Raw genomic sequence first — 21,710 nt, forward strand, 5'->3', positions numbered from 1 at the left:
GTCTTCGTGTGGGAAATGGCTTTGAGATATTACCACCCACTGCGCCCATCTGCCAAGCAAGAATTTGTGATTACTTGCTTACTTTTCAAAATACGGAAACTTCACTGTTTTATTTATCATATTTTGGCTAAGCATCGTATCACCAATGTAATTACATCACTAGAACCGGTATGAAATTGACTTTCTTTTGCACATAGTTTTATTCATTGCGATAACCAGAATCGAATTTCGTTGCTTGAATATTTCCCATGGGCCCGATATTAGTAATCATATCACCTTTTAAATACTCACAACTCCTTTCTCAACCTCCTTGTGGTGCCGGCTCAGGATAGCTATATTACTTAGGTATACTACTCCGTTGCTTGCATATCTATTAGTAGGCCAATCACAAAATAGTTAAAGAAATTCCACAGAAAGGTATGGAAATTTTCTAAAAGATTAGTGAGAGAGAAAGCTTTTGCTAGAAAGCTGTCTTCTCAATTAGTATAAAAAAACCAAATTCGCTATAATAAAAGTTAGTCACATTCTTAGTCTTAGATGTAAAAGACGTGTTATGCTTGAGCAATCCGAAATCCTCTTCTTGGCTAGCATTTGCCAAAGGTTAGATTTAAAGATATAAATTTTAGTTGTGACAAATTGGCGACGAGGAAAAAGTGGAAGTTTAAAAAGTTCGGAATAACTGAAATGACTAATGTTCGGTTGTGAAGAAAAAAAACCCGGTAGTTCCACAGTTAAGATGGCCATGTCGACAGAAAGTAGAACAAAAGGCAAATTTCCAGTTTACGTTGCTGGACTCAATGTGAACTCGTATCTCCAAACCGTGGATATTTACTTTCAATTGAACAAAACTCCACAAGAATAAAAAACGTTCGAGTTTATTACTAGTGTTGGGCAAGAAACTGCCAACCGCATTATTGGAAGTTTCAAGCCGGACCGAATTGTTGGGAAAACCTACGATGAAATTATCCAAAAGTTCATAAGTTTGCACGAAGTTAGTAAAAATGTGTTTGGGGAAAGACATTCTTTGATAACGCGCCGTCAGGGCGAAATGGAATCGTTGGATGATTTCGCTATTGAACTGCAGAATATTGTGGAACATTGTTCCGTAAGTCCTGAAACTGAAGCTACATTAGTGCAATCAGTGTTTGTGGCCGGACTAAAAAATGCAAAAACTCGTGAGACAATGATTCGAGACGCCGATCACACCATGAATTTGGCGCAATTATTGGAAAAAGCCAAGAACATAGAGGTAGCCGCGGCAGAAGCGAAGAAGATGACATCGAAGATCACGACCGATAGCATGAACTACGTGGATACACAACGTCATTACTCACGTAGACCTGAAAGCTTTTTGAAATCTCCTAAACTCGGTGGGTCGCGACGGGAGGAGATTTCTCAACACAGGGGCCATGGAAGAGTTGATAGGGAGACAGTGTGTTACAACTGCTACGGTAGAGGCCATTTATCGTACACATGCACACAACCTAAAGCAAAAAAGCCTCGACCAAACTCTTTTACCAGTTCGAGTGCCATAAGAAGAAAAAGAGTATTTGTGGATAGAATTAATCAGTTAGCGGCTGCTATGTCTGAGCTGAAAACCCGCATAGATGACGAAGAGCTAGAATCAGAGGAAGAGCTTTACGAAGCTGATCAGGGAAACGGATTATCGGAAAATAGGGTAAATAATGTTATCATCGGTAAGTCAAATGATACCACTCCAGCGTTTGTGGAGTTGAAAATCAACGGGGAGAACACAGTGATGGAATGTGATACAGGTGCTTGTGTTACAATTTGCTCTAGTCATTTATACGAAGATAAATTTTCACATCACAGGCTCTTGCCCGTTGATCAAAAGTTATCGGTGATATCAGGTGATAGAATTTGCGTGTTAGGCAAAATAGAAGTTAAAGTTCTCGTTGACGGTGAAACTGTACCAATGTCTATGGTAGTGGTCAAATCACCTAAAAACTTTGCACCTCTAATTGGTCGGAATTGGTTAAATCGACTGTGGCCTAATTGGAGGAAAATTTTCAAAATAAACTCTATTAGACATAACAGCAGCGAAGATCAGTGGGTGAAACTCTCAATCAAACATATTCTAGAAAAATTTTCTAAGGTTTTTGATGATGATCTGAGTGAACCAGTTAGGGAAGTTACTGTCGATATTAAGATGTGTGATAATGCTAAACCATTCGTGCACAAACCATATACGGTTGCTCTTAAGTATCGTGAGAAAGTCTCAGAACATCTTGATTTGCTTGAATCTAAGGGTATTTTGGAAAAAGTAACTCACGCTGAGTGGGCTTCACCAATAGTGGTTGTAGTGAAACCAAACAAACGAGATATTAGGGTTTGCATGGATGGGTCGAAAACAGTAAATCCCTATATTGTCACACACCATTACCCTTTGCCTTTAATAGACGAACTTATTACAAACAAGAGTGAGGCTAAAGTATTTGCAGTTATTGATCTCAGGGGTGCATACCAACAGTTAGTTGTTTCGGAAAATGCTAAACGAATGTTAGTCATCAACACGCACAAAGGGCTTTATGCATACACTCGTCTTCCTTTTGGAGTAAAACCGGCTGCTCAAATATTCCAATCCGTAATTGACCGAATACTACAAGGTTTATCGAATGCACAAGCCTATGTGGATGACATTCTCATTTGGGCTAAGACTAATGAAGAGCTTTTAGTGAAGATTGAAATGGTGCTAGAACGGTTGATGAAACATAACGTGAAAGTGAATACTGAGAAATGTCAATGGTTTGTACCCGAGGTGAAATATTTGGGCCATATTCTGTCGGAGGCGGGAGTTTCGCCAAACCCGGAGAAAGTGGAAGCGATCAAGGCCGTGCTAGAGCCTAAGTCAACTACACAACTAAAGGCATTTCTCGGTATGATAAATTTTTACACAAAATTCGTGCCTAAATTGAGTATCCTTCTAGCACCACTTCATGATTTACTTTCAAAAACCAAAAATTGGAATTGGACTGCTCAGTGCCAAAATGCGTTTGAAAAAAGTAAACAAGCCATTTGCAGTACATCTGTTTTAGCTCATTATGATCCTGTGAAGCCTATCACGGTAACTTGTGATGCTAGTGATGAGGGAATATCCGGTGTTCTCAGTCACACGATAGGAAAGGAGGAAAAGCCCGTGTTTTTCGTCTCGCGTCGCTTAACGAAAACAGAAAAAAATTATCCGATTTTGCATCGTGAGGCTCTTGCAATCGTGTTCGCTTTAGAGAAATTCTACAAGTACATTTTAGGTCAGCATATCAACGTAGTTACCGATCACAAACCACTCATTGGTGTATTTAAGGGGAAAAAGGGAGGTCCAGCTGTGGTCGCCAATCGCATGCAGCGTTATTTCGTTCGGCTCTCAATTTTTGATTTCACTATTACCTATAAACCTGGTAAAGACAACTTTGTCGCAGATTGTTTATCTAGATTACCCTTAGATAAAAAAGATGGTCGTGCCATCTACCAGAGCTGCGGCAACACACACGAGCTTGGAACAGCTTTTATAGTGATGGGAAAGATGCAAAAGCGCGTGATCGGGTGGTGGCCGATCAACTCACGAATGTGCCGGTTGAGAATCAAGGGCCGGTTCTTCAACATCAGCATCATCAACGTGCACAGCCCTCACCTCGGAAGTACCGGTGACGACAAAGACGAATTCTACGCGCAGCTGGAGCGTGAATACGACCGTTGCCCAAAACATGATATCAAGATCGTCATCGGGGATTTCAATGCTCAAGTCGGCCAGGAGGAGGAATTTAAACCGACAATTGGAAGGTTCAGCGCGCACCAGCTGACCAACGAAAACGGCCTCAGACTTATTGATTTCGCCGCCTCCAAACGAATGGCCGTACGTAGTACCTTTTTTCAGCACCGCCTCCCACACAAGTACACCTGGAGATCACCGTACCAAACGCAATCACAGATCGACCACGTTTTGATCGACAGCCGGCACTTTTCGGACATCATCGACGTCAGATCCTGTCGGGGCGCCAACATCGAGTCGGACCATTATCTGGTGATGGTGAAGATGCGCCCAAAACTCTCCGTAGTGAACAACAAGCGAAACCGGCGCCCGCCTCGGTTAAACATCGCGCGACTGAAGCAACCTGAGGTCGCGGCAGACTACGCGCAATCGGTCGAAGCAGCGCTGCCGGCAGAGGGCGAGCTTGACGAAGCCCCTCTCGAGGACTGTTGGGATACCATCAAAACAGCCATCAACAGTGCGGCGGAGAACGTCATCGGTTATGTGGAGCGATCTCGACGGAACGACTGGTTCGACGAGGAGTGTAGGAGGGTGATGGACGAAGAGAATGCCGCGCGGGCGGCAGTAGTGCAAAGAGGCACCCGTCGAAATGTGGAAAATCACCGACAGCGGAAAAGGCAGCGAGTCCGACTTTTCCAGGAGAAAAAGCGCCGCCTGGAGGAGGAGGAGCTCCAGGAGCTGGAGCAGCTGCATCGTTCCCAAGAAACACGAAAGTTCTATCAGAAACTCAACGCATCCCGCAAAGGCTTCGTGCCGCAAGCCGAAATGTGCCGAGATAAGGACGGGGGTATCCTGACGGACAGTCGTGAGGTGATCAAAAGGTGGAAGCAGCACTTCGATGAACACCTGAACGGCGCACATGCAGGAGATCAAGACGGTGGGGGAAGGTACATCGCCGGCGTAGCCAACGACGAAGAGGAGCCACTCCCAACGATGAGTGAAGTTAAGGAAGCCATTCGCCAGCTGAATAGAAACAAGTCGGCTGGGAAGGATGGCATCGCAGCTGAACTCATCAAAATGGGCCCGGACAGGTTGGCCGATTGCCTACATCGGTTGATAATCCGGATCTGGGACATAGAACAGCTACCGGAGGAGTGGAAGGAGGGGGTAATATGCCCCATCTACAAGAAGGGCGACAAATTGGACTGTGAGAACTACCGAGCGATCACTGTCCTCAATGCCGCCTACAAAGTGTTGTCCCGAATCCTACTCCGCCGCCTAACGCCACAAGCAAACAGATTCGTGGGAAGTCATCAGGCCGGCTTCATGGAGGGACGGTCTACGACGGACCAGATATTCACATTGCGGCAAATCCTCCAAAAATGCCGTGAACACCAAGTCCCTACGCATCATCTATTCATCGACTTCAAAGCCGCATACGACACGATCGACCGTAACGAGCTATGGAAAATCATGGACGAGAACGGCTTTTCCGGGAAGCTGATCAGACTGATCAAGGCGACGATGGATGGAACGCAGTGCTGTGTGCGGATTTCGGGTGAATTGTCGAGTTCATTCGAATCGCGCAGGGGGCTTCGACAAGGTGATGGTCTATCCTGCATGATGTTCAACGTGGCGCTAGAAGGTGTTATTCGACGAGCGGTGGGCGAAATGCGGGGCACGATTTTCAACAGATCCAGTCAACTTATCTGCTTTGCCGATGACATTGATATAGTCGGCAGATCATCTGCGGCGGTGGAGGAGATCTACCGCAAACTGAAACGCGAAGCAGGAAGGATTGGGTTGATGATTAATACGTCCAAGACGAAGTACATGCTGGCCTGCGGATCCGAGACCGACCGAACCCGCTTGTCCAGTAATAACAAGGTCACGATCGACGGCGACGAGCTGGAGATAGTCGAAGACTTTGTCTATCTCGGCTCACTGGTGACCGCAGACAATGACACCAGCCGTGAGATCCGGAGGCGAATTATCAGCGGAAGTCGTGCCTACTATGGACTCCACAAGCAACTGCGGTCGAGAAGACTTAGCCCTCGCACGAAGTGTAACCTGTATATGACGCTCATTAGACCGGTTGTTCTCTACGGGCACGAGACATGGATATTGCTCGAGGAGGACCTGCGTACACTCGGAGTATTGGAGCGACGAGTGTTAAGAACCATCTTTGGCGGCGTACAGGAGAACGGAGTGTGGAGGCGAAGGATGAACCACGAGCTCGCGCGCCTCTACGGCGAACCCAGTATCCAGAAGGTGGTGAAGGCTGGCCGGATACGCTGGGCGGGACATGTTGCGAGAATGCCGGACGACTGTCCTGCAAAACAGGTGTTCGCTACGAATCCGGTAGGAACAAGACGAGCGGGGGCGCAACGAGCGAGGTGGTTAGACCAAGTGGAGCGTGATCTGGCGAACGTGGGGTGCCCGAGAAATTGGAGAACGGTTGCTATGAACCGAGTGAATTTTAGGAATTATGTTCGTCAAGTTATGTCGTGAGACGGAATACTATGTAAATAAATAATTAGATAAAAAACCAAGCACGTTGGACTTGGAAGAAAGTGAGCGAAGCTCATTGACAAGCATAATTTTTTTAATTGATAAAGAGACTATAAACTTAAATTCAACATTAATAAGCGAACAGTCGAAGTTAGACAGTCAAATTTCAAAAGTTATTAATTATGTTTTAAATGGATGGCCGAAGAAAATTACAGAAAAAAGTTTAAAACCTTTATTCTCCAAAAGATTCAAGCTGAACGTGGAAGAAAATTGCCTTATGTTTGGAGAGAGAGTGGTTATCCCAACTTCTTTAAAAATACCAGCCTTACAATTATTACACCATAATCACAGAGGTATACAGAAAATGAAACAAGTTGCTCGAAGTTACTTATTTTGGGAAGGGTTGAACATTGACATTGAAAATTATGCAAAATCATGCAAAAATTGCCAACTTTTGGGAGTAGACCGGACTCCAAAAATTTTCGGTAACTGGCCTAAAACTTCGCAACCTTTCGAAAGAATTCACATTGATTTTTTTCAAAAATTCGGCAGATCCTTTTTCATTTTAGTGGATGCTTATTCACGGTGGGTTGAAATACACCGAATGAACAAAACCACAGCTCATGATGTTGCCCAATGTTTAGACAACATTTTTTCAATATTTGGATTTGCAGAAACGATTATTAGTGATAACGGACCACCATTCAACAGCAAAGAGTTTCAACATTATTGTAACACAAGAAACATAACACACATCACATCGCCTCCATACCATCCCGCTAGCAACGGTCTAGCCGAACGAGCGGTGCAAACCGTAAAAACAGTTTTGAATAAATTTCTAACGGAAAACGACAACATTTCATCTCTTTTACAGATCGACAATAATATAAAAAAATTTCTACACCATCACCATCAAACTCCGACTACCGATGATGGCATTATTCCTTACCATCGAATTTTTGCATTCACCCCGCGAACACAATTATCTACAATCAAACCATGTAAAAATGAAGCTACTAACAGTAATGAACTTAAACAAGCTAAAAAGACATTTAAAGAGCAAGAAAAGGTAATTCATACACAGAAGATCAACGGAAGAGCCTTCAACAACGAAGCAGTAATTGTTAAAAGGATATCTGAAATGATTTATCTAATCCAGATCGAAGATACGTTACGAAAAGCTCACGTTAATCAATTAAAAAAAGTTCCACAACAAAAATTTGTACTGAAAAATAATATGAATGCCTCAAATAATAATGACATTTATTTAGGTGGTAAGAATCAGAATTATGAAATTACGGAAAATAACGAAAAACTTCAAAAAACATATGAAATACCCTTAGCTTTAAGGCGTCCTCAAAGACACAAAGGAAAACATACCAATCTTAATGTTGAATCACTTTCGAAACCAAATTTGTAAATAGCCACGAATTATATATTTTTTTCTTAATTTAGATTTAAGATGGATTTCTAAATTTATTGGGGGAGATGAGAGAGAAAGCTTTTGCTAGAAAGCTGTCTTCTCAATTAGTATAAAAAAACCAAATTCGCTATAATAAAAGTTAGCCACATTCTTAGTCTTAGATGTAAAAGACGTGTTATGCTTGAGCAATCCGAAATCCTCTTCTTGGCTAGCATTTGCCAAAGGTTAGATTTAAAGATATAAATTTTAGCTGTGACAATTAGTTTTCTAGAAAAACTACTAATTTTAAAATACTGAAAAAATATAAAAATGTTCACCAAATTATTAACAATGCATAGAGCTCTTGTGGGTATGGAATACGTATTTGTAACGTAGATTTTTTATTGAGTTAAAAAAATGGCTCATCTCAAATGTGTCATCTTAAACAAATAAGCATTCATTACAAGAAGTAACTAGTCATTTTTTTAGCATATTTTTGCAACTACATTTGAGAAAATGCTTTCCGAAATTCGAATATGTTGCTGAAATTCTGCGAAATTGCCAAAGAAAAACTGACTCTTAGTCAGAATATTGAAAGCTTTTGAACATAAATTTTACTAATTGCTACACAAGTTATTTCAAAGAATGCGACTGATCACTTATTTAAACAATAAGACCCCTCAATTTTCCATAAATTGTAATTTTCTTTCAAATCCCATACATGTCGTTCGAAATTTGATAACTATTTTTGACCCTGCGTTTACACGGTTCTGTCGATTATACCTATTGATATATCTATCTTGGTGCCGGCTGGGATGCGAGTAACCTAAGCGGAGATCAGGTACCCAACAGGCGGTGGATGCTTTGGTCGCATGCAGAATGAGAAGGTGGCCGCACGCGTCTGTTCTCCAGGTCAGGGGGGGGGGGGGGTTCAAGCAGCGTCTGTCTCGCAGCGAGTGGCTGAATTTATGAAATGCTGATCCCGCCAGCTTACTCCAAGATGGCAGCTCCACCGCGGGATAGAGACCTTAGGCTAATAACCTACTTCTCTTGGCAAATTACGGAAACTGCGATAAGGAAAACCCAAACTGGAATTTTGGCAACGTTTTTAAGCGTGAAAACACGAACGAGAATTGGAACTTGGAATGTTTAGACCCTCGCCAACCCAGTTAAATGGCTCAACTGGCTAGAGAAGCTTGTCGCCTCAACACCCCAAAACAATCTCCATAAAATCACTGCACTCATGTATCTATGTCATAATTAGTCTTCTTGAACAAAATATGACCAAGTAACAAGTACCGAGATCATTGCAACTTTAATTCTTATCTTCTCAATTTATCTCACACGCCGTCGCTTGGTGCAACTCCAGATTTAGATACGAGTTATTCCGCTAGTAAAGTGCTTAACCTTCTCGCACCGGGAAAAAACTTCATCCGGACAAGGAACTTAAATAGAAACTGTTTTCACACTTGATTTATATAATATTTTATTTATTACAGTTTCTCCGTTCTTCGTTCTTTTGTTTTGCTTCCACGACCAGCCGCATGAATTCGTTTGTTTCGCGATTTCACGCTGCTCTGCTGGGTCTTGTTTGGATATTTTTTCTCATTCTTCTGTGGTTGTTGCTCAACAACAAGCCAGAAACAACTACCCAGACAACATCCGTACCTACAAAGTTTCGTATCACTGAAGAACGAAACTTTTCCTAAGTGCGGCCTCAGCGGAGCAGCTTCTGCTCTCCAATTTGTAGTTTAAATTAAGTTATTTACAACACCTTCTGCTTCACGGTGGCACATACGAGCATGGAACAAGCTGTAACTGGTTTTGGATTGCACGTTTTTCTGCACGTAGGCAGAGGTGTGGTTGCGTGCAGGCAGTTTGAAAGTGTATAGTGATCAATTCTTAACATTTGAATTGATTACAAAAAACTGATTTTTACTACAAAGCGATTGTTGATATTTTTTTCAATATTTAAGGTTATGGGTGATACATGCGAAATATAATGCGAGAGGAACGCTTCTGTTCAACAGTCAGTGAATGGTTCCAGACTCCAGAGGAACACAAACTCCGTCTCAACACAAACTAGCATATGTAGAAAAGAAAACCCAGATGTGTTATAATTTTTATGCCAGATATAGTGTGGAAAGATAATTGCAAATTTCGTTAAACTGTTTCGCGGTTGTAGATAATACATGTTCAATAATTTGATACCTAAAACGGGATAGATCTAGTTGCAGTCCGTGAGCTCGCTAGTAGGCAGGGAAGTGACTTTTTCGATGGACATCCCCCCCTTCTCCGAAATTTAGAAAACTATAAAATATTTGTGAACTCTTTACACTCGTTGTTTTAATATATAAACTGGGGGAACATTGATCACTTTTTTAATTCAATTCAGAATATTTTGAATACTGACTGAGGTTAGGAGTATAAAGCATGATCATTGATAGCAGAATATTCAAACGAAATTAGAAGCTATAACTAAATGTTTGTTACCATACCAGATTTCTTCTATCGGGGTAACTTTTAACACTAAGGATTTTACGTATCTCAACATCTTCAATATTATTGTTTTGATGCCAATTAGCACAGAAGGCTTAAAATATCAATAACAGTAACTTTTTGTTGGACTTAATTGATTTGTTTACAACGTTTTCTTTCAAAAACAAATTTACTCAAAAGATGGACAATGTTACTGCACTCAGGGGCAAAAATTCTAAACATTTCCCAATATTTACTGGCCCAAAAACAAATAAAATTTTATCTTCATGAAATTCCCTACGTCATCTCAATGTTCCTTTGTTATTTTTTTTTATTCAAACATAACCATTTGATAGGGTTATTACTTTTAGACATTTGTTCTATACAGGCTTTCTCATATCAAATGTCCGTTTACCTTTTTTTATTTACAAATAGTTTATTAAGGCATTTTACTTATAATGTTTTTATGTGCTGGAAGTCTGTTTACCTTTACAAATTAAAAACGTTAAACTTTCATATAAAACAACCTGTAGGGTCTTACCTTTTATCAAACATGCATTGTTGAATCATATCGTCAACATCTGTCATTTGACATACCTTGAGACGGATTGACAGCAAAACAGGCTGACTGGCAGCACAGGGATTGGATGGGGACTTGACAGCGGGATCGACGAGGAATGAAGAGGGAAATAGATTTGAGTGGAGAAGATATGTGGAATTCGACAGGCAAGAGGACACTACAATTGGCGACGATTGGGAAAACGGATCAGGACCCATAAAGGTACGTAGTTTTTATAATTATGGCCAAGTGTTTGGTTGGATTGGCCGTGAAATTGAAACGCAATCGGCCGATTTTTTTGCCGGGGGAAGAGAGTCAAAATGGCCGTCGAAAATGGGGCTAGCGTTCTGCTGTTCCTGGAGATGAAAAGAAAATAAACAAAATGAGAAATTTCACACATGAAATTAGAACAAATGACTTGTTTCTTCAACCCGGAACGTTACAATTAAGTAGGAGATTCCTATGCAAGAGGAATCGTGTGGTGCGGTTCGTAGTTTTTGGGTTTAAGACTTATTGGAGCTCACAGATAATCGGATGAAATGTTAGGGGTACAAAAGATTGATGTTATTTAGAAGCCGGTGATATTTTCATTTTATGTCATTTGAAATTTTAAAAGCTGGCAAGGTTTACGGGAGCTTAAATTAGCAATGATGTGAAAGTTATCAATGATCAATGTTAAGTTGTTGTGTGACAAAGGTGAAAAAAGGTGTTTGTGCTAATGAGCTAAAATTAAGTTAAGCACATTAATTAGGCAGAGAATTAATCAGAATATTTTATGGAAAATAACACCGAGTATATTAACTGGAATAAATCCAGTTAGTTAATAATTTTGATTTGTTTGTAGGACTTGATCGACTTGATGACATCGACCGGTAAATTATTCGATTCTAAAATCTGTCACATTGGTTAACTTCGAGCGAATTTTGAATGGAAAAGTTACCGGATTGAGTGAAATGAAGGATATTTCAAAATTTTAAGTAATAAAAATTCGAAGTTCATATTTTGATGATAAATAAGATTGATTTGAACTGAGGCAAAATAAACAAGTCCTGAAATGGGAAACCAAGAAATAAACGAAGAAGAAATCATTTGATGTTTTATGAATTATTAAAGCAAACTGCGAAACTTAACCCGTATTTAAGAAATTTGTTGATGCAAACGAAAAAAAAATTGTTGAAGGCATGGGTGGCAAAACTCCTCAGATCGGCTTGTCCAGTGAAAGAGAGTGCAATTTTTTTCATCTGCTCCCCCAATCGGTGCGGGGAGAGATAAATCGCACTGAAATGAAGAGTGAGATTGTCAACACATAAGAGTGAGTGAGAGCATTCACATCCGCTGATGAAGAGAATTCCCTTCTCCGGAAAAATCTGTTGCGCAATAAGCTGAGGAGAATTCGAGAGCTAACTCAGTTTATTCTTGGTACGTTCACGAGAAAAGATGCTACTTTCCGAATCAAAGCTCCCAGCGGTGTCCTGATTTTCTAGAAGCCGTCCTGATCTTAATTGCAATTGATTTTGTAATAAAAACAGTTTAACCTCTTAAACCAATGATAATCTTCTGTTCAGATGATATTTGAACGGTGTCTTTCGGTATAAACTAAAAGCCACCTAACTTCATATCTCTTCTGTTTCATAAATTAAGGCGTATACTGCACCGCTTTTTCGCCTTAATTTATGCAATCTAAGAAGAGCTGCATTTCATTTCCTGGGGTCTACTGGGCTCTTGAAAAATCCTGGTTTTTGTTCTTCGCGGTGTCCTGATTTTTTGATAAAACCACCTGTCACCTCTTCTTCGAACGCTACCTTTTGCAAAAAAAATAATTCAAAACAGTTAACAGCAGTGGGCATGGTAGCGGAGTAGAAATTGTTTATTTTTTTTCTACGTTGTGTGGTGGGAGTCTAAAGCTGGGAGCTGTGTTCAACTCTAGTGCTGGGAGCCTAGAGTGGAGTGTTGGAACATCAGCTGGGAGCTGTGTTCAACTCTAGTGCTGGGAGCTGTGTTCAACTCTAGTGCTGGGAGCCTAGAGTGGAGTGTTAGAACATCAGCTGGGAGCTGTGTTCAACTCTAGTGCTGGGAGCCTAGAGTGGAGTGTTGGAACATCAGCTGGGAGCTGTGTTCAACTCTAGTGCTGGGAGCGTAGAGTGGAGTGTTAGAACATCAGCTGGGAGCTGTGTTCAACTCTAGTCCTGGGAGCCTAGAGTGGAGTGTTAGAACATCAGCTGGGAGCTATGTTCAACTTTAGTGCTGGGAGCCTAGAGTGGAGTGTAAGAACATCAGCTGAGAGCTATATTCAACTCTAGTGCAGGGAGCCTAGAGAGGAGTGTTTGAACATAAGCAAGAAACTATGATCAACTCTAGTGCTGGGAGCCTAGAGCAGAGTGAAAGAACATAAGTTGGAAGCTATGTTCATCTCTAGTGCGGGGAGCCTAGAGTTGAGAGTGTTTTATTTTAGCAGGGAGCTAAGTATGATAATTCTACAGCAATGGTTGAACTAGAACAGGGTTCTAGACATAACTTGGAAAGTAGCAGAGAGCTACGCATATCTCTAGGGCAGGTACCGTTTAGATAAGAATTAAACTAAACAGAGTGCTGAATTATAGAGCTTTGAAGCAGGTGCTAAGCTGGATTGTTTTAGAGCATTGAGCCTAGGAGTTGTGATAATAGCAGGGAGCTATAACGATCTCTAGTGCAGGGAGCATAGAGATGAGTGAGATGATTGGCGGGGGAGCTAATCTGGATTATTCTAGAGCATATAGAAGTGATAATAGCAGGGAGCTGTAATAATCTCTAAGGAGCATAGAGATGAATACTTAGCTCAGCCGGTAGCTAAGTTCGTTAATTCTGAAGCAAGACATAACTTGAAAGAAGCAGGGAGCTACGTGTGTCCCTACTGCAGGGAGTATGGAGAGCAGTGCAAAATTCGTAGGGAGCTAAGTGTAGAGAATAATATGAGTGGATATAAAAAAATAAGTGCGAGGTCTATCGTGCACGTTTAAGGTTAAAATAAATGATACCGTTGAGAAAACCAATCGATGAAGAGCTGCATTGAGAAATTGGTTCATCAAGTCAAAGACAAGTCAAATTGAAAATGAACCTGGACTGAGGGAGAGAGCGGTAGAGAGAAATCAAATCAAAAACATCAGAATCAAAAACAGATCTCGATGTTCGAAGATTATGCTGTTTCATTGATACGGCCAGTCTATAGAGAGAGCTTGGAAAGAAAGCATGACTGTATTGGAATTTAGATTTAAAATTGTGAAAGTTAATGGACGCAGCTAAATCATGTGAAATCTGTGAATCTGAGTAATACCCATCAGTCACGACACTATGTTGAATGGTTCATAGGGAGGGAGCCTAGACAAGAATATGAAAGAAGCATTGAGCTATGGTTTCTCTAGTGCAGGAAACATAGAAAAAGAAAGTAAAAACTTATTAGCGAACTATATAGAATTGTGTAGAGCAGAATATCATGACATGTCTATCGAGATTTGAAAAAACTAGTATCATGTAGAGAAGAGGACAAAAATGATGTCTGTAATTCAAGCATAAAGAAGTGTCTATTAGGAGTTGTGAACGAGTATTTTGTTATTATGATTGAGGAAGCATTCGAAAAGAATAAACTATACACTTTGCAATGATTGGAAGTGGTGTAACTCATATCTTAGATCTGATGACTCTCGAACAGAATCAAACGTGTTAAGATAAGATCTCGATACTCTACAAAATGTTGATTCTTACGAAAAAGAGTTCAAAACAGAATAATGTGAATGGAGACATGCAGTTATTGAAAACACTGACCAGCTTGATGGACAAATAGCTCTTGATCCCCCTTGAACAATAAAATGTCCAATACCGACGAGATGAGCGAATGAGTTTTTGTTGGAAACGTGTTGTTACTTAGCGAGTTTCATGTTCACATTGGATTTAAGAAAAAAAGCTTAAGCTGGCTCGATATGGTTAGGTTGATCGTAGTCAGAGCATGGATGAAGAGAATGGAAGATAAGGTAGAAATTTTAAGTATTTTAAGAAGACACAGTAATTGAAAAATTATGAAAAAGAAATTGTTTAAGTAACTGAAAGTTGATTAAAGCTCTAGAACAATTGTGGAAAGCTGATTTTTAAAAGTTAACCAAGAAGACTTGGGTATCAAAGCGAAAAGAGTTTGAAATTGAAAAACGAGTTTGTTTAAATATGCATCTCAATTTTTAATTAACCTTAGGTGAATTATCTAGAATTTCGGAATAAATTGGATAATCTTCGGAAAAAGCAATACGGAAAAAAGTGTTATTCTGATATCGCCGTTATAAGAACTCAGATATAGGGATTTCAATCTAAACCTTCTGGACAAACCAGTTGAATTAGTAGTTCGAGACTCGAGGCATGTCTCATAGATGTCATGCCGAAATTTGCAAATACATGTTTTGGTGATGACAATTACGTTGGGGAAGATGAAAAATTTGAAGAAAAGGGGAGACAGCCCGAGAAAGTGCGTTGATCGTTGAAAGATTTATAGAATCAGTATTTAGAAAGGAGGTTGATGAGCTAGTTCAGAAAGTGCAATAAATTGAGTTTTGCTTACAGGTCTTCTGCCCGAACGTCCAGCATAGTCCGATATACCTTTCCTTGAAATTGTTAAAAAAAAATGTTAATGGGAATGGATACTGCGCCGATCAATATGATTTTAAAAAAATCTGAATTAAAATCATGATTATTTAAATTTGGAACTGATAATAGAATCAGTTGATATTGAAAAACGAATAATATCGGTAAATTAATTATGAATAAAGCCTACTGATGAAAAGTAGAATGATTGACTTATTTATTTCGTTTTATATTTTTCATTTAATCAAAAGTAGGGATGTAGGGTCTTACCTTTTATCAAACATGCATTGTTGAATCATATCGTCAACATCTGTCATTTGACATACCTTGAGACGGATTGACAGCAAAACAGGCTGACTGGCAGCACTGGAATTGGATGGGGACTTGACAGCGGGATCGACGAGGAATGAAGAGGGAAATAGATTTGAGTGGAGAAAATATGTGGAATTCGACAGGCAAGAGGACACTACACAACCCATTTGCTTCTAGATGCTATAATTTTATCAGGAGAGGTGTTTGTTTGTGAGACTTCGAAAAACAGATAATTCAAAAGTTTAAAATAAGATTTTAAGTTATATAAAAAATTTCCAACTAAAACTCAAGTTTAGCCTATTTGAAACTAAATTATCAGGTTTTCAAACGTAGAAAACAGTTTTCAGATATCAAACTCCAGTCTTAGTTAATAATGATTGTCTTAAAATCTTAAAAAAAAATTCATTCCGCTTGTGTTCGTAAGAAAAAAACAGAAACTAGTGTTTGATTGACCACCCTAACTGCCTATTTTTTTTTTTAAATTCTGTTTAATGTACCGTGGGGGAAATTTGATGACCGGGGTAAATTTGTCCAACCATAACTCAGTCTACAGTTTGAATTTTTGAAAACTGTTTTCTACGTTTGAAAGCCTATAAAATGAGTTTCAAATAGGCAAAATTTGGTTTGTATTTGAATTTTTTTTTTGTTAGTAAAAATTCAATTTCGAAATCTTAAAGTATCTATTTTTTTTCCAAGGTTCGCAAACAAACAGCTCTCCTGATGATACCAAAAAGCATTTAGTAGCAAACGGGTTGTTTAATGTGTTTGAAAGACAACTTTTGTTCTTTGTATATGAATAGTTATAGTACTATTTTTATAGTCATTTAATGATAAATTTTGACATTTAAAAAAATTAGGACGTTTTCCAAGAGTAAGTCCGTATTGGAGAAATGAATAGGAACCTTATCAAATCGTTAATTTTGAAGAAACAATGAAAATCGAAATAGTGGGAGGGCCTAAGGAAATGTGTGAAGGTAAAATTTCATTTGTATTTTGAAGCTTTAGCCGCCGACTGTAGCCTAGAGGATAGCGTTTAAGTCTTCCAAGCCAGAGGTCATGAGATCGAATCCTGGTCACGGCATAAATAGTACTCTTTTTGTGAGTCGGTGGTTTAATCATTTGTAAGATGCTAGCCAACTTATCCTTAAGTAAGAGTTGAGTAAATTAGATCTCTTTAAAGAAACATGAAGTTTCACTGAAATAGAATATGTGTGTGTGTGTTCGTTTTTTTTTAAAAAAGCTCAAACTATTTAGCAATTATTATATTTTTTTTACCCCTAAATGTAGGCAGCATCATAGATATTTTTTTCCAATTATAAATATTTTTAAAATAAAACGTTGATAAACTAGCATATGTAAATATTATGAAGGTGTATTGTATCCTTTATGATCAAGAAAACTCGTTAAAATCGTCAGAATAGAGACTGATCAATGTCTCCCCATCAAATTCTGAACAAAGACGAAAACGATTTTTAAATCAAATTTAAAGTAGTCTAATAAATGTCTGCATTCATGTTTTACGTTCATAGGAGTCCAGTACTCCTTTTAAAAATATGAAACATGCCCCCTTAACAGAAATAATAATCGAAAAATATTGAAAAAAAGTGATCAATTAACCCTGGATTACGGTACCAAGGAAAGTGAATGACAACCACACAAAACTTATTTCCTTATGACGAAAAGTCTATTTCTCCTTCATCCATAATATCTCTTTCTACCTCTATCTGCGAATTCCAACTATGTGGATTTCTCGTACGGATCAAAAGATTTTTTTTTATTAGCTTCTAAGTGATTCACGTGAATAAATAAAACGTTTTGAGAGCCTACATGAATTTAAAGGCGTAGGAAACGTTTCCTTTTCATTTGATTTTAAAAACAAAACATGCTCCATATTGAATAAACATCTGTCTTCGGACCGCTCTTCAACTTTCAAAGTATTCGATATTGCTCATTCAAATTTATTTAATTTCAGATGATAAATTGGGTTTAAGAAAATTCCTCGAAACTGAAACGTTTCTAAAATCTTTAATTTTTTGCATGATAATTCAAATTTCTTAAAATATTCACTGCACAAATATTTATGGTATTAAAAATCATATTTTAAGAAACGCTACAGCATATAATACAAAAAATTGTTTTCGAAAGTACATTTAACACTTCAGCCACTAATGTCGTAAAAAATAAATATTTGGGCCAATCTGGGAACCCTCGGGAAAAACTCGTAAAATACTAACCAAAAGCCTATCTTAAAGTGACCACTACGTAAATTGACAGCAATGCGTTGAAATGATGCGATTCTACGTGTGTCCGTAGGCCAGAAGACCTCCGTTACTTTAATCTCAGTAATGTTCAAACAGTACAATATGTCTGTTCACTCGAAATGAAAACAAAATGGGCTGACAGTGATACACGGAAGGAAAACAACACACAAAAACAGGCGTGAAAAGGTTGAGTGTATAAAACCACGAGATTAATCACAGTTGCTTGCATTGGGTGTTTTCGCTTCGTGGGGTCAAAAAGCATTAAACTTAATCGGATTATATCGAACCGCTACATCACTCGAAAGCTCATCTGGAAATGAAGACAACGCTATGACAGGTCATTTCGAACACCCACTTGCTACCGGTGCGTGGTGGTCAGATCCGATCAAGTTTGGTCAAGCTCTTGGCCTGGCATGAGCCCTCCGATTTAGTCGATGGAGGTCGTTCGAACTCAGATAAGGCCAATGGCTCATTCCGTTAATATGATTATGGCAATTACGTCTAGACATATTGGGTCAACACAGCCGGTTGACAGCAAATAGGACCCAATCCTGGGAGGAAGAGAATAAGAAAAAAAACATAAACGTTTTTATCACCCACAAGTCAATTCGTGTTAGCCCAGCATCTGACGGATTGGTCGGATTTCGGCAGTAGCGGCAAAGCAAAACTTCAGCCCGATTGCTGCTAGAATGACACTTTATTTCGAGTGCGGCGAAGAAAACACAAAAGGGACAGTTCCGGATCCGGCAGTAATCGAACGCGTTTCTTGTTTGTGGTCGAGCTAAAAGTTCAAAACCCGAGCCCCCCAGCCCCCATCTTATACCCAGCGGTCGTTTGTAATTCCTAGGATCGTAAAAAGCGTTCTTTGTCAGGCTCGATTTTATTGGAGAGTGGAGATGATTTGTAAACGAACGAAGGCGAAACAGTCATCGCTCGTTACATATAAAAGCCGGGTGACAAATTCATCAATCACTCTCTTCTTCCTCTGTTCTGGGACACAGCCTGGGAGAAAGAAGAAGACATCCGTGGGACATTGGCGTTGACAGAACGAGGCCGGCTGCTGGTCCCTTGGTAGATTGTTATGTTTTTATTTTATTATCACAACTGGAAACTTTTTGGAACAACTCCCCCGCAACTCTGTTGCGTGACAATGTGCCGAAAGAGAGAAAAAGGCGAGTTTTCGAGATTATTTTGGTCGAAACCATTGCTATTGATTTATTGTTGCTCTACTTAGAATTCAAACCTATAGAACTTGTTGCCGCAAAGCTTGTTTATTAAAAATCTTTTAGTAAGCAATGCACTCATTAAAAATGTGATTTTTTTTTTAAAACTAATCAAATTGTATGCTTTAGTATGCGAAATAGTTATTCCATTCAACCTATTTGTTCCGTTTAAAGGAAACGCCCCCTTATGGTCATCTATTAAAAGTTTGTTTTGTTTTGTGAATAACATTTGAATGCATGGATGGAAATTGATGGATTTTTTTTACGAAACTACCTCGCAAAGTAATGTTTTCATGAGCACAATTTTGTGGTGATCTTCTAGCCGCCACTGATCGATCCCTTACTGGCGTACGATTTAAGCGCCACTGCGTTAGGAGATCGTACGACACGGTTTTATATGCCCGGTAAGAGTCCGGTGAGGGCGAGTCCATAAATTTATTCATAAAAGTGATTAAGGATGCGATCAGATAGGGCTCTTCAAATAGCTAACCCAAAATGCGACGAAACTAACACATCATGACGAAATTGCGATCAATCAATATAAAACCCCAGAACAGCTCAGTTTAAGATCGCCCATACCTGACAATCTCATCACCGAACTAGCGACCTCCCGAATCCCAATTAAAATCAACAATTTAGGTACATATGAACCCCCAAGTGCTTCCCAGAATACCCCAGTGTGGTCAAGTCCTTCACTTAATTGAAGAAAGACATCAACAAACATTTACAGTTTTACAATTTATTGCTTAACGATTTCAAATTCTACCTACTGCTTGCGTGCAATTTATCTTGAACGCCTAAATGTCCTTATTCATCGTGCGTGCTTTCATCGACAAGTCTTAATACAGCATAGTTTGTCGCGCCCGGGCTATTATGTTGCGAAAGTGAGGTTTCCCTAAAATATCGGATAGGAAATTCGGCCTCGACACTTATGTTTTCATGTAACGTGATCTAATTCACCGTAAACGGAAAATATTTTCGGATCAGCAATTTTTCCACTGGGGCATCATATAGGCATGAATCCCTCGATGCTATAAAGCTCCTCAAGTAATTCCAACTGGACCAACTGTCCAACTGCTGGGGACAAGGAGAGTCTCGTTCATGGTTCCTAATGATGAGTCATGCTCTTGAATGCTGTGGTTGCCTCTTAGGTGTCCATGTTGGGTGTCAAACGAAGAGGATTATCCAACACGAGGTGTGGTCGGACAACTTTTTGAAATTTCACCTGCGGTCAAAGGGCGATGACCGTCGCTGTGTCGCACTACTCAGACTTTGAACAGTTAAACGTGCTTGATGTTAACTGGAGTGACCCTCTCAGCCACGTGGAGCTCCCCCGAAACGCTGTGGTGACGTGACGTTTCGCTTCCGACGGGTTATATCGTCAGGTGTTCTTGATGTGGCGGGAAAACGGAGCAGCGGAATGCTGCGTGGTCCAGGTTTGATCCGGCTGGGGGAATGGGGGAAATGTGTGCATTCTTTGACACAGAAACATTAACACGCACGATTTATTCAAGCACGCACAATTACCTTGCTAGATGAATCTTCGCATGCAAAATCTAACTTTATATAGAACATACTTTCCTGAACTAATTCTTTAAGCTAGAAATAGAGAATTTCCTATCTATTATTATTAAAAATCTGACCGAATTTAAAACAATACAAAAAATTAAACTAGAACAAACATCTTGGCAACATTTTAGCGTGGTTGAATTGTTCTGCATGATAGTATACTTTCAGGCGTTTAAGTAGTATATCAGGGTGACCAATAGTCGTGAGATCGATCATACCGGCCACCTAAAACTACTGTTTTAACACTAATAGCCCTAGCTTTGTTTTGAACCAAGTGTTTACAAGAAATAAACAGGATCTTTCAACGAGTGGCAGCACAAGAACAAAGTAAAAAGGATGAGGATACAGATGAACATCTCAAAAAACAGGAAATTACTGGATATATATCTATACCATATGTGCCAATTCTAAGCGAACAAATTTCTAAGTTGCTAAAAATGGATTTCCCTAATTGGAAAATAGCCACTAAATCGAACAACACTGTAAAAAATTTTTTCACTAAGGTGAAAGATTCACTCTGCACCATGGATCAACACAACATAATCTACAGCATTCCGTGCACATCATGCCCCGGCCAATACATAGGACAAACAAAACAACTGTTAAAAAAGCGGATGTCTGCACACAAATCGAGCCAAACGAAATGAGACACAATGCTCAAAACAGGCTACAACTATTTTAGCGAAGAAATAAAAGCTCTGGCCAACAGCACAACAGCTATGATCAAGCACTGTGTCACACATCGACACCGGTTTGATACAGGAAAGGCAAAGGTTTTGGATTGTTCTTACCACTCAAATCGCCTCAACACGCTTGAAACCTTCCACATCAAGGCAACAAAGAACGCGGTAAACTACCGCTCAGATGTAGAAGAGTTCACTCCCATGTACACCAACATCATACACATGGTGAGTACCAACAGGAGTAAGAAACAATCCAAAACAAACCCGTCACAACAAGAACTCATTTCAACACCATCATCCCCCGGGTAGCTGCAACCAACGGAGTGACACACTACGAATATTTGTAGCTATATTACTTATATTATACGTTAAAAAACACACGA

The 21,710-nt window shown here is 39.6% G+C and overlaps 1 protein-coding gene across 1 annotated transcript in view; it reads left to right on the plus strand.

The window, feature by feature from the left end:
- The first annotated feature begins 1,048 nt into the window (after positions 1-1,048).
- LOC129737873 (uncharacterized protein K02A2.6-like) overlaps positions 1,049-21,710 on the plus strand; it is a 44,801-nt gene continuing 24,139 nt past the window's right edge. Inside the window, exons 1-3 of the mRNA XM_055729037.1 lie at positions 1,049-2,897; positions 6,913-7,052; positions 7,113-7,355. Of these exons, the coding sequence (XP_055585012.1) occupies positions 1,049-2,897; positions 6,913-7,052; positions 7,113-7,355 (2,232 nt within the window). The remainder of the gene's footprint in view (positions 2,898-6,912; positions 7,053-7,112; positions 7,356-21,710) is intronic.

The sequence above is a fragment of the Uranotaenia lowii genome, chromosome 1, assembly GCF_029784155.1.
Source record: "Uranotaenia lowii strain MFRU-FL chromosome 1, ASM2978415v1, whole genome shotgun sequence".
NCBI lineage: Eukaryota > Metazoa > Arthropoda > Insecta > Diptera > Culicidae > Uranotaenia > Uranotaenia lowii.